At 57.2% G+C, this 16,557-nt stretch overlaps 1 protein-coding gene across 3 annotated transcripts in view; it reads left to right on the top strand.

The window, feature by feature from the left end:
- AP1B1 (adaptor related protein complex 1 subunit beta 1) overlaps nucleotides 1–16,557 on the top strand; it is a 51,350-nt gene that overhangs the window by 33,843 nt on the left and 950 nt on the right. For all 3 annotated transcript variants that reach the window (XM_081252013.1, XM_081252011.1, XM_081252012.1), the window contains 11 exons: nucleotides 2–117; nucleotides 467–632; nucleotides 4,470–4,568; nucleotides 5,042–5,301; nucleotides 5,917–6,118; nucleotides 7,513–7,656; nucleotides 12,179–12,324; nucleotides 13,619–13,748; nucleotides 14,050–14,134; nucleotides 14,767–14,853; nucleotides 14,946–15,100. In XM_081252013.1, coding sequence (XP_081108139.1) covers nucleotides 2–117; nucleotides 467–632; nucleotides 4,470–4,568; nucleotides 5,042–5,301; nucleotides 5,917–6,118; nucleotides 7,513–7,656; nucleotides 12,179–12,324; nucleotides 13,619–13,748; nucleotides 14,050–14,134; nucleotides 14,767–14,853; nucleotides 14,946–15,100 — 1,590 coding nt within the window. The remainder of the gene's footprint in view (nucleotide 1; nucleotides 118–466; nucleotides 633–4,469; nucleotides 4,569–5,041; nucleotides 5,302–5,916; nucleotides 6,119–7,512; nucleotides 7,657–12,178; nucleotides 12,325–13,618; nucleotides 13,749–14,049; nucleotides 14,135–14,766; nucleotides 14,854–14,945; nucleotides 15,101–16,557) is intronic.

Here is a 16,557-nt window from a genome sequence, read left to right as displayed (position 1 = left end):
GCAATCCGCCGAGCGCTGTGTGAGCACGCTGCTCGATCTCATCCAGACCAAGGTCAACTACGTGGTCCAGGAAGCCATCGTGGTCATCAAGGACATCTTCCGCAAGTACCCCAACAAGTATGTGGCTGCCCCCCCGCCCCATGAGGGTGTTGTGGCTCTACTGGGGATGGGCTGGTGGGGAGGAAAAGCAAGGAGGAGCCTCTCCCTCTTCCTTACTTTTCTGCTGCAAACAGCATTCTCAAAAGAAACCCTTTATTTTTTTCTTATTTCTCCTGAGCCGCCCCTGCTCTGCTCCCCAGGCCCAAATAAGAACTGAAATGTAAAGGATAAAACTCAAATCCTGTTACTCGCCAGCCTCTCGGGCTCTTGTGGGGCAGCTGCCCGTCTCTGTTGGCCCCTCCTGGGCCTCCCCTGGGTGGCCCAGGCTCCCTCAGTGCTCACGTGCCAGCCGTGCCCTGGTCTCCAGGTATGAGAGCGTGATCGCCACGCTGTGCGAGAACCTGGACTCCTTGGATGAGCCTGAGGCCCGGGCCGCCATGATCTGGATTGTGGGCGAGTACGCTGAGCGGATAGACAACGCGGATGAGCTGCTCGAGAGCTTCCTAGAGGGCTTCCATGACGAGAGCACCCAGGTGAGACGTTGGGTGGCCGACTTGGGCATGGCCGGCAGCTCAGCACCTGCGGTCCCTCCTGCCCTGAAACCCTCCTCTCAGCCAGGAGGCCTCAGGGCCCTGCCCCTCTTAAAACTGCACTGATGGTGCGGACAGACACAGGAGTGCCGTATGAGTGACAGGTGTGGCCCCTTTCCTCCCACACTGCGGTACCTACGGGGGACATATGAGGACACTCTGTGGTGGTGGATATTGAAGACTGCTAAAGTTTCTGGTTTTGTTTTAATTTTGTATTTATTTTTGGATAGGTAGTACATTGACTTGGTTCAAAATTGAAAAGACACGAAAGGATATATAGTGAATATTCTGTTTCCTACCACTTTCCTGGTCACAAGTTCTCCTGGAGAACACCATGTTATTTATTGGTTTCTGGCAGGTACTTCCAGAGAGAGAGTTTAGGAACACACTAGCCAGTTCCTCTACAGAGACTTGAATAGTCAATTTTCATCGCTTGTGGTACTTATATTCCGTAAAGTCAAACACTAATTTAGTAATGCTAAACCATTGCTCCCAGGAGAAATATAGAGTTGGGTTCCTACAAACCCCAGTCACAGCATTTTTATCAGCTGGTCAAGGTAAACCTTGTTTTATGTGTGTCTCTGTTTAGAGACACCTTATTTATTAATACATACTGTTGATTCATTAGCATTGAACTCATAGCCAGCAGCATTGTAACTCACGCCTGAACAAAGCTCATCTAACACATGTATTTTCTCTAAAAGGCACTTCACAGCCTTCTTGCGCTTAGGAATACCAGACAGCGCTTTAGCACTACACTGGGAGTGGGGTGGGGGCATTTAAAACAGCAAAATCACCAACTAAAAGCACCAAAATGTGAAAGACATGGCACTAAGTAGACTGTGAAGAAGTCACTTGTTTACAATATGAGAGCTGAGACAGACGGCAGAGCACCGCCTCACTCGACCTCATCTGGGAATGTGTACTTCAGGCAACTCGAATTTTTCACTGCTGTGCACATCTGTGAATGACCGTGAAAATGCCACAAGCACTGATTTCAGGGTCACCAGTAAATTTTAGCAAGCAGACAAATTTGCAGATGTGTCCTCTGTGAATAATGAGGATCAACTATATATATATATATTTCCTTCTCACTTTTTAAAAAAAATTATTTATTTATTTTTGGCTGTATTGGGTCTTCATTGCTGCGCACGGGCTTTCTCTAGTTGCGGCGAGCAGGGGCTACTGTTCGTTGCGGCAGGCTTCTCATTGCAGTGGCTTCTCTTGTGGCAGAGCACGGGCTCTAGGCACACGGACTTCAGTAGTTGTGGCACACAGGCTCAGTAGTTGTGGCTTGCGGGCTCTAGAGCGCAGGCTCAGTAGTTGTGGCACAAGGGCTTAGTTGCTCCGTGGCATGTGGGATCTTCCCGGACCAGGGCTTAAACCCGTGTCCCCTGCATTGGCGGGCGGATTCTTAACCACTGCGCCACCAGGAAAGTCCCCTCACTTATTTTTAAATACTGATAGTAAACTATACAAATTGAAACTGATCAGTACCTTTCATTTTTCCCTTAAAAATACATTGGAAGGCCATGCCATTATTAATTTATGCCATTATTAATTTATTAATTTACAGTTTCAGAGGAGTCCTTCATGCAGAAGGACCATGTTTGTTTAACCAGCTTCCCCTGATGGATATTTAGGTGTCCACAGCAAACAGTAGTTGGGTGGTGGTGGTGGTGGTGTTTTAATTCGGTGGCCTGTTTCCTTTGCCTCCTGGGTTCACAGCACAGTTCAGAGCTTTTATAAGAATACTTAATGCTTTGCAGTTTGGGAACTTATTTATTAATTTTTGGCTGCATTGGGTCTTCGTTGCTGCGCGGGCGTTCTCTAAGTTGCAGCGAGCAGGGGCTTCTTATTACGGTGGCCTCTCTTGTGGACCGCGGACTCAGTAGTTGTGGCACACGGGCTTAGTTGCTCTGCGGCATGTGGGATCTTCCCAGACCAGGGCTCAAACCTGTGTCCCCTGCGTTGGCAGGCGGATTCTTAACCCCTGCGTCACCAGGGAAGTCCTAGAAACTTACTTTAGATTGTCTCTTTGAGCCCCCTCGTCCTGGCTCCTAAGCCTCTCCAGCCGTGGACAGGGAGCGCTGCGTCTGGCCTGTCTGAGGGCAGGGGCAGTGGCATCTTGGCAGGGGGACTGCTCTGACCTGCAGGCTAACAGGAGCCTCAGTGTGTGTGGGGGGAGACTAGAAGGGGGCTGAGGTGGCCCTGTTCCCAGGCAGCACTGCAGACCCGACAGTGGTGAATGAGCGCTGGCAGCCAGCTGCCCGGGGTTGGGGAGAACTTGGTAAAGAGTCCCTGTGTGGCAGTTGTGGTGACGTTGACGATGATGGTAGCTGTTGTGCATTGAGCAGAGGACACAGTTAGTTCTTTCTGTTTGTTGTCTCATTGACTCTTCCCATCAACTCTGTGAGGTGTTGCCTGCATTTTATAGATGAGGAAACAGACTCAGAAGTTAAATGGCTCGTCCAGGGTCACCAGCTGGGAAGTGGTAGAATCAGAGTTCAAATGAGGTGTGATCTAACTCTGGCTCCAAGCAAGCTGCCATAGATTGGTCTTCAGAGCTCACAAGAACCCCCTGAGGTAGGCCACACCTCTCCCTCAACGACTGAGGGTAAGTGGCTTTCTCTAGGCTACCCAGCCAGCGACTCGAGCCAGGTCTGGAAGCCAGTCCCCAAGCCACCTCCTGCCTTGGACACAGCTAGCCTGCTCTTCTGCCATTGGCCCATGTGTCACCAAATTGCAGGGACTCTGGATGCTTAGTCCCAGAAACAGACTGCATCCCCTCAATCCTGCCTCCTGCTGTCAGCCTGCCCTGCATACCACGGTAGCTAAGCCATTTGTTTTTGTAAGTGCCCTCCTGCCACACAGGCCCAGGAGGTGCAGCCAGCCCCGTTGCCACCCTTCTGCCTCAGGCCTGTCCCTAGCACAGTCCGGGGAGCCTCAGGCTGTCCTCTTGTCCCAGGACTGACAAAATGCGATGGGGCTAAGGAAGGGCTATGCACAGAGAATTGTCCTTTCAGAGGTGTGTTTTTAGTCAGCAGGTTTTTCTTAAGTGCCTGTTACACACCAGGCGCTAGAATGAACAATAGCCAGGGATGCAGCAGTGACAGACACGATCCCTGCCCTCAAGGGGATCTCTCCATAGGGCGGCCCAGTGGCTGGAAAGCATTTCCAGTACTGTGGGGTGGCGCTAGTGAGGGGGACAGGAGGCTACAGAAGTGGGGAGGGGACACAGGAGGTACCTTCAGGTGAAGGCAGTGGCAGGTGAGAGGTGGGGCTGGTGAGGGCGGGGCAGGAATGGTTCCTGCCCTCTGGTGGAAGCACAGTTCCTCACAACAGGCTGACTGTGTGGGCCCTGCTGCCCTAGTCTGCTGGGCATCCCTGGCACCTGTTCCACTTGTTGGCAGATGGTCTTTAATAAGCATACCAGGCACACGCGTTGCCTCCGTAAGCTGCGAGCTCCTGAAGGCTGTGAGGCCTGGAGCCCTGATGGGTTTCTGGGACCCTAGCGCTGGGCAGCAGCCCCCACCTGCCTTGGGTTGCCAGATAGCACCGTGGCCAGCTCCTTCCTGAGTGGTCGGGCCAAGGTCCAGGCTTCTCAGCACTACCTCACCCCTGCTGGACTTGGCCTGTTTGTGTGGCCAACCCCAAACTCAGGAAAGCTCTTCTCAGCCTTTGAACATCGTTTTCCCCATCTGAGGTCCTCACCTGGTTTCCTACTGTCCCCACAAGAAGCTTACACTCCTTCCTCGCCTCCTCTCTGTCTTCCTGCAGGTCCAGCTGCAGCTGCTGACAGCCATTGTGAAACTCTTTCTGAAGAAGCCGACAGAGACTCAGGAGCTGGTGCAGCAGGTCCTCAGCTTGGCCACTCAGGTGGGTGCGCAGCCTCCCTGCTGTGCCCAGCACAGCCCTTGTTCCACGGAGGGAGCTTCAGTCCAAGAAGCCAGACCTGGGTGGTCCTGCCCCTAAAACTGGCACCACTGGGATTTGGCCTCAGAGCATTCCAGGATCCCTGCTCAAGGAGCTCAGTCACAATCAAATAGAGGTGGGGCGGGGGCAGGTGGTGACTTTGAGCCAGACCATACTTGAGAGAGGAGAGGGAAGTCCCTGAGAACCGGGAGGGCAGACGGTGGAGGAGGCAGGGAACAGAGGCAGGAGCGGGCTGGGGGGAAACCGGGGGGCTGGGCCACATCTATTCAGGCGGTTTACAGGTGTGCTCCCGCCAGCGCTCAGGTTGCCATCATCAGTCGCCCTGTGATCCCACCCATGTCATGGGACTACGGATGGGTTCCCCCTTCCCCTCACCTGGTTGCTCTGAGTTTCACTGGCTTCTCATCACCTCCCAGGACTCAGACAACCCGGACCTGCGAGACCGCGGCTACATCTACTGGCGCCTGCTCTCCACGGACCCCGTGGCTGCCAAGGAGGTGGTGCTGGCGGAGAAGCCGCTCATCTCGGAGGAGACAGACCTCATCGAGCCCACGCTGCTGGACGAGCTCATCTGCTACATCGGCACCCTGGCCTCCGTCTACCACAAACCTCCCAGCGCCTTTGTGGAGGGGGGCCGGGGCGTCGTGCATAAGAGCCTGCCACCCCGCACCGCCTCGTGAGTACCGGGGGCCACTCGCTGGCCTGAGCCTCCCCACCTGCTTCCTCGGCTCAGTAGCACAAGCACTCAGGCCTGAGTCTAAGCAAAATTACGATTCTAGCAACTTTTTAGTGAATGCTTACTATATACCAGGTATTGACTTGGTGACAACAGCTCTGAGAGATGTCCCCTCTTAAGAGATGGGGACAAGAGGCATAGAGAGCTTGAGTGCCTGGTGCAGCATCCCAGGCAGCAGAGCTGGGCTCAGACTCGATTCTGCCTGACTCCAGAGCCCCGTTCCTCTCGCCTTCCTGCTCTGCGGCTCCCAGGGTTGTTGGCCTGGTTGTCCAGTCCTCTGGGGACCAGCACCCGCTCTTCTCTTTAGAGTGGGCTGAGTGAGGGGAATACAGATAGCCCTCCCTTCCCTCAGCCCATGAAGCTGGATCTCTCGGAGAGCCAACAAGATGGATCAGGCGTCGGAAGGGGGAGGAAGGGGGGATATAGACAGGCTTCTGGGACAGTGAGGAGACCCAGGTGCCTGTCTTGAGGGTGGATCCTGGAGACTGGGGGCTCTGGTCTCGCTGAGATAGCCTGACCCCCCACCCTGCTGAGTCTCTTTCCCTGTCCTGGCAGGAGTGAGAGCACGGAGAGCCCAGAGACGGCCCCTGCCGGAGCGCCCCCTGGCGAGCAGCTGGATGTCATCCCCACCCAGGGCGACCTGCTGGGCGACCTCCTCAACCTGGACCTCGGCCCTCCGGTGAGTGGCCCACCCCTGGCCACCTCATCGGTGCAGATGGGAGCTGTGGACCTTCTCGGCAGCGGCCTCGACAGCCTGGTATGTCCTGGGGCCCCCTCTGGATGAGGTTGATAGTGATCTTTGGAGGAGCGATCGTTGAACGCCCTCTCAGGTACATTTGCCTGCGAAGGTGATCATGTAGCTCCTTACACATCGGTGAGAGACTGAGGCTTAAAGAGGTCAGGTGACCTTCCTTCCAAGAGCACACAGCTGCTAAGTGGCAGACACAGGATTTAGCCCCTTGCCGGGCTGCTGAACCCCAAGAGACCTGGGGCAGTGTAGGGCTGTCCTAGCCCCTTCCCCTGAGTCTGGCACCTCGGCCCTGTAAGGTTGGAGGAGCCATACCTGCATCCACTTACCCCACATGCTGCACTGGTTGGGCGTAACAGCCCAGCAGGCCTGAGAGAGGCCCATGAGAGGTCAGGGACAGTCCCTCCTCCCCTGTGAAAGGGGGTGGTAAGACTGGCCTGGGTGTTTCCCTGGGATTCTTCAGGCAGCTGGTAGAGCCGGGTGGAGGGGGCAGTGGGCCCCTTGTCACTTGGCCATGCCTGGCTCAGGTCCCCAAGGCCACAGTATAGGAAAGGGTAGGAAGGACAAGCGTGGTCAAGTGAGGCCAGTGGGTCATGCCCTTCATAGAGACAATGTGAGCCCCTCAAAGGCCCGGCACAGCCTCGCACCAGGCCCCTTTTGGGTGGAGCAGCAATGACTAATTTTCTCCCTCTTTCCCTCTCTTTCTTATCTCTCTGTGTCTTCTTTCCTGGCTTTTCTCTCTGCATGTGGCTGCCTGTTCTCTTCACCCTGCCTGCTTCTGCTTGGAGATGGGGGATGAGCCTGAAGGGGTATGGTTCAACCCTTGTGCCACCAACCCTGCTCCTCCTAGATCTCCCACCCAGCATCCCAAGGGTCGGATGATGTCAAAGCAGTCCCTCCCTGCTAGCCCTGGCCTCTGTCCAGTGTCCTGGCAGCCTCCGCATTGACTGCCCAGCATCCAGCTGCCGTTGGGCCCCCATGTCCATTAATTCCTCATCCCATCCTCACTACCCTACAATGAAGTTGCCTTGTCATCCTGAGGCTTGCCAGCCCTCTCAGTCCCCACAACCCCTCTCTGACATCCTGGGGTGCGTGCTCTCATCTGCTGAGCACAGCCCCCTCGCAGCATTGTGTCTCAAGTACCCCTTTATCCATGGGCTGTTTGTGAGTGTCCCCAGCCCTTTCCCTCAGGGCCTGCGGAGCACGGGAGGGCTCGGCCTCCTCTCCACCCACCTCACTCTGTCTTGTTTCTGCAACTTAGAGTTGATGTGATGGCAGCCCTGCAATACCCCCTCCTGGCCTGCCCCCCTGTTTTCTAAAGGGCCAGGTGGCCACACTCATCCTGAGGCCCTGATGTCCCTGCCTTTGATGCCCGCCTCTGACCCGTTTCCCTTCCTTTCTAGATCGGGGCCCCCAACTTCGTATCACCCCCAGCAGCAGCAGTACCAGCCAACCTAGGAGCACCCATGGGCAGTGGCCTGAGTGACCTCTTTGACCTGACCAGTGGCGTGGGCACCTTATCAGGATCATATGTGGCTCCCAAAGCAGTAAGTGCCATGGCTTCTCTTGTGGCGGGACGTGTGGGCTCCTTAAGTGGCCCACTGTGTGGGATCGGCTCAGGCCGGCCAGGATGGGCTCCTGGAGCAGCAGTTGGCCAGCACGATGCTGAGGGCAGCAGGGAGCACGGGGAAGGGATGCTAAGTCGGGCGTGGAGGCCTGGGGAAGGCTTCGCAGAGGGTGGTGTTGCTGGAGCTCAGGCCTTCAGATCAAGTCAGAATTAGCAAGGCAAAAAGGGGGAGAGGGCTCCAGGCCCAGAGCTGAGGGAGAGCCCACACCTTCCAGAAAACTGGCAAAAGTTCCATCTAGTTGGGTCAGTGGTTCTCAGTGCTGTCCTACCCAATGCTCCTTATTGATAACAGGGGTTTTATAACGCCCCTCCTTTCATAATAAATGAGATCTGTGGACTGTACATCCTACCTATACATATAATTTCAAAAATGGTAAGATGTCATCGCATAAAAGAGACTTAAAAGGAAGAGAGTAAAATGATATATTTCAGTGTCGTGGAGGCTTGGGCATGCCCGCCCCAGATCTGATCACATTGTTGGGCGCTGGCAGTAGTGCAGAGTCACAGTGACACCACAGCTATTGAGAGTGTTTGTAGCTCACGTGCCATGAGTGATGTGGCCAGAGGTGCTATTAGTTTCTGAAATGGTGACTGCCAGTTAAGTTCCAAACAAAACAAGGAACAGGCTTCCCTTGATTTTCACCATCATTAGTTTCCTGGAAATTTCAGGGCATGTTGAAACCATGCAGAAAATACTCAAGGGCTACAGGACAGTGGCTCATTGTGAAGACCGTTGTCCTCAAGGCAGCATCCCTGACCCCAGCCCACTAAACACAGTGTGTCCCCCCTCACCATTGCCTGCCTGGCGGTGCCCCACAATGCCCACTGGGCCAGCCCGGACAATACCCCCGCCCCCAGACTCCCGCCTGGACTAGAGCTGAGGAGGGAGGAAGCTGGCGAGGTCGGCGGCACCAGCTTTGAGGCTTTGTTCTTGATCCTGATTCAGCAGGAGACATTGGAAGGTTTTAAACAGGGCTGAAGCAGATTTGCACTTGAGAGCGATCCTCTGGCCACCATGTGGAGGTCAGACTGGAAAGGCTAGAGCAGAAGCAAGGAGCCGGTGAGGAGACTGGCAGGAGTTGGCTGATGGCTGCCGGACAGCAAGGCACTTGTAGGGGTGGAAAGGAGGCTGGACTGGAGGCAGGCATGGCAGGACGTGGCAGGACATGGGGCTGGCGGGGAGGGGGATTCCAGCTGGAACAGTGGGCAAGGGGCAGGGTGAGGGAAGGAGAGCTGAGTTCGCGGTGTGAGAACACGTGGGCCTGGCACTAAGGAGAGCACAGTGTGGGCCAGGCTTTCAGCCTCAAGGAAGCTGCCAGAGGGGACAGACGTGGCCTGATCCCTCACAACACTCAGGTCACACACTACGTCTGCCCCTTCGTTCCCAGCCAGAGCCCCTCTCTCTCTTCCGAGGTCCCCTCCCCAAAGCAGGACACAGCAGGGCTTCAGGGGCACAGGGACATCTCCCTCATGACTGGGGAGCTATGAGCCAGCACCTACCCTGCCCTGCCCGCTACACCACAGTGCTGGTGGCCAGAGCCCCCAGCCAGGATTCCTGGCAGGATCTGGGCCTGAGGGGCCCCCAGCAGACGGCAAGTCTAGTGCTAGCAACCACACACTTCCGTGCCGGGTACTGCATGAACATGGCATGGCCACCATCCCGCTAAGTCCTCCCAGCAGCCTTATGATGCTGTCATTCCCATTTTTGCAGTTGAGAAATCTGAGTGCTTTTTCCTAAGGTCACATAGCTGATAAGTGACAGAGTCTGGAACTAAATGTAGGGCTGTGGCACCAAAGCCTCTGCCCCCAGCCCTTATGCGATCTTTCTGTTTTTCTTTAAAGATTTAATTTCATTTATTTTTGGCTGCATTGGGTCTTCGTTGCTGTGCACAGGCTTTCTCTAGTTGTGGTGAGCGGGGGCTACTCTTCGTTGTAGTGTGAGGCCTTCTTATTGCAGTGGCTTCTCTTGTTGCAGAGCACGGGCTCTAGGTGCGCGGGCTTCAGTAGTTGTGGCTTGCGGGCTCTAGAGCCAGGCTCAGTAGTTGTGGCTCACAGGCTTAGTTGCTCCACAGCATGTGGGATCTTCTTGGACCAGGGCTTGAACCCGTGTCCCCTGCATTGGCAGGCGGATTCTTAACCACTGCGCCACCAGGGAGGTCCCCCTTATGTGATCTTAAAGTGTTTTAAGAACCTCAATGTGCCTATCTTAATGTCAAGGGTTGTCAGAATCAGCTGGCCCTCAGGATGCTTGCCCTCTGCATGTGGGTTCATTTTAACAGGTATTATCACTGCTTTGTCTTAGTGGAGAGCCAGATGAGTGTACCAACTGGAAGGAGAGGTGAGGGGATCCCAGGTTAGGAGTAATCAGGGCAGGCTGCCTGGAGGAGGAGTCCTTGCAACATGGGCAGGACTTTTTCCCTCCCGCTACCGTAGTCACAGGCGGGTTCTGGGATGTGGGTGTGCTCTCCCTCCAGAAGCAGTGGCTGTGCGGGCTACATTTTCCTGACAGCGCTGTGACTACCTCGAATTGTTTGTCCTGCGTGCATTCCCCGCTCCTCCTGGTCAAGGGGAATGAGGCTCTCTGTACAAGAACTTGGAGTTCCTCAGCACTTGGGCCAGTGGATGCTGACAGTTCTAGACTCCATGAACCTACAATGACCAAGAGAGATGAGGTCCCCACCCTCGGCAGTCAGGATGGTGACAGTGCCAGAAAGAGCCAGTTCTGCAAGAACCTGGGAAAGGAAGCCAGGTTCCTTGGAGGGGCAGAGAGCAGGGAAGTCACCGTGGGAGCCCTCTGAGTGCTGTGTGCCAAATCACAGCTCATGGCTAGAGCAATGAGATTCTGCCCTCACAGATTTGTCTGGGGGAATCAAAGAATGATCAGAGTTAGCAATTAGGATGGGGTCAGGGTGGGGTGTGCTTTCCAAGCAGAGGGAACAGTGTGTGTGTGAGGACCAGAGCCCAGGGAGAGCAGGGCACCAGGCCTCGGAGGCCGTGGGCAGTGGAAGCATTGCAGGATTGAGGGGGTTCAAGGGTGCCCTGATCAGATTGCATTTTAAAAGGTGGCTTTGGGGCTTCCCTGGTGGCGCAGTGGTTGAGAGTCCACCTGCCGATGTAGGGGACACAGGTTCGTGCCCCGGTCCGGGAGGATCCCACATGCCGCGGAGCGGCTAGGCCCGTGAGCCATGGCCGCTGAGCCTGCGCGTCCGGAGCCTGTGCTCCGCAACGGGAGAGGCCACAGCAGTGAGAGGCCCGCGTACCGCAAAAAAAAAAAAAAAAGATGGCTGCTGTGGAAATTGGGGATAGAAGAATTGGGCAGCTGTGTGGGTGGCTGCCATCTTACCTGGGGAACTCTGATGGTGGCTCAGACGCAAGCGGTGCCTGTGGAGAGGGGAGAGCAGAGAACGTGGTAGCAGATGGGAGGAGGTGGTGTTGACAGGACCTGAGCTGCATGACCATGGTGTGGGGGTCAGGGTGGACTGAGGGCTGGTGCCCAGATGCTCTGGTTCCTGGCGTTGGCGACTTGAGAGACAGTGGGGCATTCACTGACACAGGGCACCTGGGGAAGCTGGCCTGGGGCGGGGCGTGAGCTGTCCTGGTGAGAATGGCAACTTGAGAGGCATTTGCGCGTCCACAGATGGCCCCTACTGGTGTCCCTCACGGGCAGAGCTTTAATTCATGCTGTTCGCTTAGCAAACGTTCCCTGCATACCAATCTCACACCAAGCTCCGAGCCAAGGATGCAAAGACAGAAAAGCAGGGCCCTCCCCTCAAAGAGCTGTCTGGGGACCAAGAAGACAGTTTATTTGCTAAAACGTCACTGCAGCGGGAGCCTGGAGAAGGAGCCTGGGGGCAGGCTTCCCAGAGGAGGTGGGCTTGAGCTGAGACTCGGATGACAAGGGCAGCCAAACAAGCAGCAGAAGGCCTGCCAGGCAAGGGGTCCTCTTAGTACTGTCCTTGGTCAGGCCAGTTTGTACAATTAAAGGCCAGCCCTGCCTTCTGCGAGGAAGGGCAGGCTGTGAGAGCCAGGGAGGCCTCAGGCTCTGGCCGAGGCCCAGAGTGCCCTTGGCTCTTGACTCTCCTTGGCTTGTCAGGAGGCTGGCAGGGCCCGCTTGTCTCATCGCCTTCCTCAGCCCTGCTTCTGAGTCGTCCTTCTCTGACCTCCGGAGACTCGGCTCAGCCTTGGGCACACCAAGTTCCTCCCTGCCCTGCGCTGCTCCAGCATGTGGCCACACGGCTCGGGGGTCCTGGGCAGGCTGTGCAGGAGCCTTCCTCCCATCCCACGGTTCACATGGTCGTCCCCTGATGGTAAAGGCAGGTGTGATCGATCTGAGAGGCCGCTTTAGGTGTGAGGGAAGGGTGGGTGGGGGAAGGACCCTCATGTGGGCTGTGGAGTTGGGGGCATGGTGAACACCAGCCCCCTTCCCATCGTCTTCCCTGCAGGTCTGGCTCCCAGCTATGAAGGCCAAAGGATTGGAGATCTCAGGCACCTTCACCCGCCAGGTGGGCTCCATCTCCATGGACCTGCAGCTGACCAACAAGGCCTTGCAGGTCATGACCGACTTCGCCATCCAGTTCAACCGCAACAGGTGAGCTCCCTGAGGCCAGCCTGCTGAGAGCCCGTGCTGGTGACTGCAGGCAGGCACTGAGGGCTGTGGGCCTGGAGCCTCTTTCTGGTGAAGGAGGATATTCCTCACAACCACATCTCAGGCCAAAACTCTCTAAAGCAGTGATTTTTCCCCACAGTAACCTCTTTATGTGGACACCAAAGTATGAGGTGGAGGGGCAGCACACCTCCCTTTATTTTTGCCTTCCCCCACTGCCCGGGGGGCATTTTACTGACATAATCTCCAGATCTGAGCAGCTCCCGTCTCAGGAGTCTCTAAGAAGGAGGATGGGGAGTGGGCCTGCCCGCCAGCCTCCCCCATGTGGCAGGATTAAGCCACCAGACAGGGCCTCTGTGAACGGTGGCTGCTCCAGGCTCCTCACCCCCACCAGGTCCCCTGTCAGTAGGGAAGTTCTCCTGTCTGGCACCATCAGGGTCGTCATGGACCAGGCCAGCTAGGCCAGGGCTCTCTGGGGGACCCCAGCAGCCTCTCCTGATGATCCTTCTTCCTGAGTGGCTCTAGTGATGAGCAAACTGAGCCTCTAAGAAGTTGACTGAAGGGGCTGTTTCCTCAGGGAGAGCCTGTGGGCCAGTGGTTTCCTACCCTCTGTCAGACCAGGGAGGGTGGGCAGCTCTGCTGCTTACCCTCAGGGAACCCTAGAGGCCACAGAAACACTCCAGTGTCTCTTACGCTCTTGAGCATCCTCCTGATTTGCTCACATGCTGCTATACCAAGAAGCGGGGCTTTTCTGAATCTCTGTGGCCATCTTATGATCTAGCCAGTTCTGGCCCAGACAGTAAAACCCAGTATCTCGCTTGGGATGGTCACATCCCTCCTGGGAGATGGCGGTTGGTCACTGAGAGTTGGGCAGTCACAGAGTTTTCAAATTAAAAGAAACTTAAAGTCCCCCTGGTTTGTTTTGTTTTGTTTTGTTTTTTCCCCTGGTTTTAAATGGAGCTCCTTGAGGGCAGGGCAGGGCAGGGGCACGCTTACCTGGGCCTGCCCAGCACCTCACCCAGAGGAGAAAGAGGAACAGAGATGGGCTTCAGGCCTTCAGCTGTCCCAGATTTCTCTTCCTGTTCCTGTGGCCATTGAGGGGTGGGGAGTGGGGGTCAGGAGCTTGTCCTTCAGGCCTGGGTCTGGGCCTGGGATGAGGCCGGCTCACTGGAGAGGCTTCTCGCCAGCTGCTGCCCAGGCTCCGGAGCCCCAGGAGCCCACCTGTCCTGTGTCAGCACCTGTTCCCCCACCACCCCCACGGGGGCTTCTCTCTCCCCAGCTTTGGCCTGGCCCCCGCCGCCCCACTCCAGGTCCATGCGCCGCTCAGCCCCAACCAGACTGTGGAGATCTCCCTGCCTCTCAACACGGTGGGCTCAGTCATGAAGATGGAGCCTCTGAACAACCTCCAGGTGTGTTCCGGGCAGGGCTTGGCACCCCAGTCCTTACCCACCTGCCCCGGGGAGGAGCCTGGGGGAACCGTCTGGGGCCTGGCTGGTGCTGGCAAAGGGCTGTCTGTGGAATCTTGCTCTTGGACACAGACTGGGGGCGGGGATGGGGAGTGGGGGAGGCCGGTGGGAGGGGGTGTTGGGCATGGCTACTGGGGAAGTCATGAGAGGGAACCTGCTCAGGTGGGCTCACAGGAAGCAGGCACTTCCTGGGGCCTCAGGGTGTCGAGCATCAGGGACTAATCGGGGACCCCCTTGTTCCTAGGTGGCCGTAAAGAACAACATCGACGTCTTCTACTTCAGCACTTTGTACCCGCTGTACATCCTCTTTGTGGAGGATGGGAAGATGGGTGAGTCATGAGGGTGCCCCTGGGGTCCCTAGAACAGATGGATTGGCTTTGCCCCACGATAGAGTCCATGAGTTGCCAGCTCCCCTGCAGAGTCCGGAGTGAGGGTCACACCTTCACCGGGGCCCCCAGGGTCTTATCTGGCCAGCTCTGCTCCTCAGTCTTGCCTGCAGCCTCTATACAGTCGTCCCATGGGCCCCCCGAGGCAGGGAGCCTCAGCCATGTGTCACACCTGATGCCCATCCCCTGTGCCCCAGCTGGAACCCCTGGGAAGACTCATCCCAGCACCCAGGGGGCATGGAACACTTTGCCCACATCATCTCTGTCACATCAGAAGCCCTGTAACACCGCTGTGACTAATGAGCAGGGTGCTCGGCTCCAGAGCAGCGGGAGGTCGGATGTGGGTGGTAGTGGGGAGAGCTCTGAGGCCCAGAGGCAGGAACCCTCAGTCTTTTGGGAACAGCACAAGTGGCCATCCTCACAGAGCTCAGGGTTTGCTCAGGGAAGCAGGAGGGGCTGTGGCAGAGCCAGTCCTGTCCTCAGCTATAAGGTGGCACTGCCCCCCAACCCACTTCCTGCTGAGGGTTACTGAGCGGGACCAAAGGTGTATCAGGATCCCACCTCTACCCCTCCAGACCGGCAGATGTTCCTGGCCACGTGGAAGGACATTCCCAATGAGAACGAAGCCCAGTTCCAGATCAGAGACTGCCCCCTGAATGCGGGTAGGACTCCTGAACCCCGCCCCCACTCCATGCTGCCCCTCGCCTGTGCCCCAGGCCTCCCCATCTCTGACCGGAGGCCTTCTGACCCCCAGAGGCCGTGAGCAGTAGGCTGCAGAGCAGCAACATCTTCACCATCGCCAAGAGGAACGTGGAGGGCCAGGACATGCTTTACCAGTCCCTCAAGCTGACCAATGGCATCTGGGTGCTGGCGGAGCTGCGCATCCAGCCCGGCAACCCCAGCTTCATGGTGAGGGCCCCCGCTCCTGCCTGCCTGCCATGGGGCCTCTGCCTTCCTGTCTGGGCAGCCTCTCCCGTTCCCCTCCTTCCCGGGCCAGGGGTCGGCCCTGAAGGGGGGGCACTCTAGCCCAGCTGAGCTGGGATCCCTTTGAGCCTGGCATTGGAGGAGCATCAGAATTCTGACCTTAGAAAGCTTCCAACTCAGTCCCATCTAGTTTCTCAGATAAGACACAAAATTGGGTCTCAGAACAGTGAGTTGGACCAGAAGATTCTGTAAAATTGGGCCCTGTGAGGCGGCCCCATTGGCCCAAGGCCCGTCTGACTGGGAAGTGGCTCCGCTGGGCCCCGGCCCTGGCCCTCCGGCTCTTCCCCACCTGAGTGTCCTCCTGGGAGGACGTGGATTCTGAGCAACTCATCCTTCCTGACCTTTGAGTCAGACCTCAGTCAGGACGTGGCTTCCCAGAGGCCAAGCCGTTGTTCTAGGCCCCAGAGAGCCCAGGCTTTGCTTCTCCCTGCACCCAAGTCTCGGGCAGGCATGACCCTCCAGAGGCTGCTCCCTGGGCCCCGCTGGTGGTGTGGGTGCAGAGGTTGGGTGGGGCCTCGGCAGTGGCTTCGGTGGTGGTAATTTCCGTCTCCCTGTGTTCGGTTGCTGCATGTCCACCTTCCCTGCTGGTGCCCGTGGTGCAGGACTTGGAGGTTAGCGGATTGCTTTTCTCTTCCTCTTCCCCTCCATCCTCCCAGCCATACCTCGCACACCCCATCTCTTGGCCCGGCTCTCCTGAGTTGGCCTCACCCCGCTGCTCCCCAAAGCCGGGCAGACATGCATGCAGGCTGCAGGCCGGAGGATAGGCTGCCCTGTGCTCCCCAGCCTGGTGCCTTCACTTCCCACAGTCAGTGTGCACAGAGCCCTTCGGAGGAGACTGGGGCGCTGACTGCTAGAGCGCCACGTGCCCCTCCCCCTTCTCAGCGGCCCCCTTCAGAGCAGTGATGTTGGCAGGATGGGTGGCTGCGCTTGTCTCTGCTGCCAGGGCTCTCCAGGCTCTTCCCACGGTTAGAGCCGAGCCAAGTCTGGCGCGCCTGCTTCCTGTGCAGGGAACCAGAAAGACCACCCAGCGTCCCCATGGCCTCCCTCCTGGCTCCAAACTTCCTCTGCCTTCCATGGGCTGTGGGGGTCCTGGCAGCTCTGCAGGGTGCGGCCAGCACTGCCTGGCAGCCTCGGGCTCGTGATTCACGCTGCAGAGGGCCATGGTGGCAGGCGGACAGCAGGCGTGTGGGCTGCGAGTAAATTTGGTCCCCACCCGGCTGGCTACGGCGGCCGCCCCCTCGCCTACACCACACAGCTGCCCCAGCCGCTGCTGCCACCAGGCCATGTGTGCGCACCACCCTCTCCCATCTGGTTCCCTCCTTCTCTGCCTTCCCCACCTGTTCCTTCCCGGCCCTGGAGAGGAGCTCCGGGAATGAGCGCTC

Source organism: Mesoplodon bidens (assembly GCF_964165515.1).
Source record: "Mesoplodon bidens genome assembly, chromosome: 13".
Classification (NCBI taxonomy): Eukaryota; Metazoa; Chordata; class Mammalia; order Artiodactyla; family Ziphiidae; genus Mesoplodon; species Mesoplodon bidens.
This window is presented reverse-complemented; position numbering and strand designations above follow the sequence as displayed.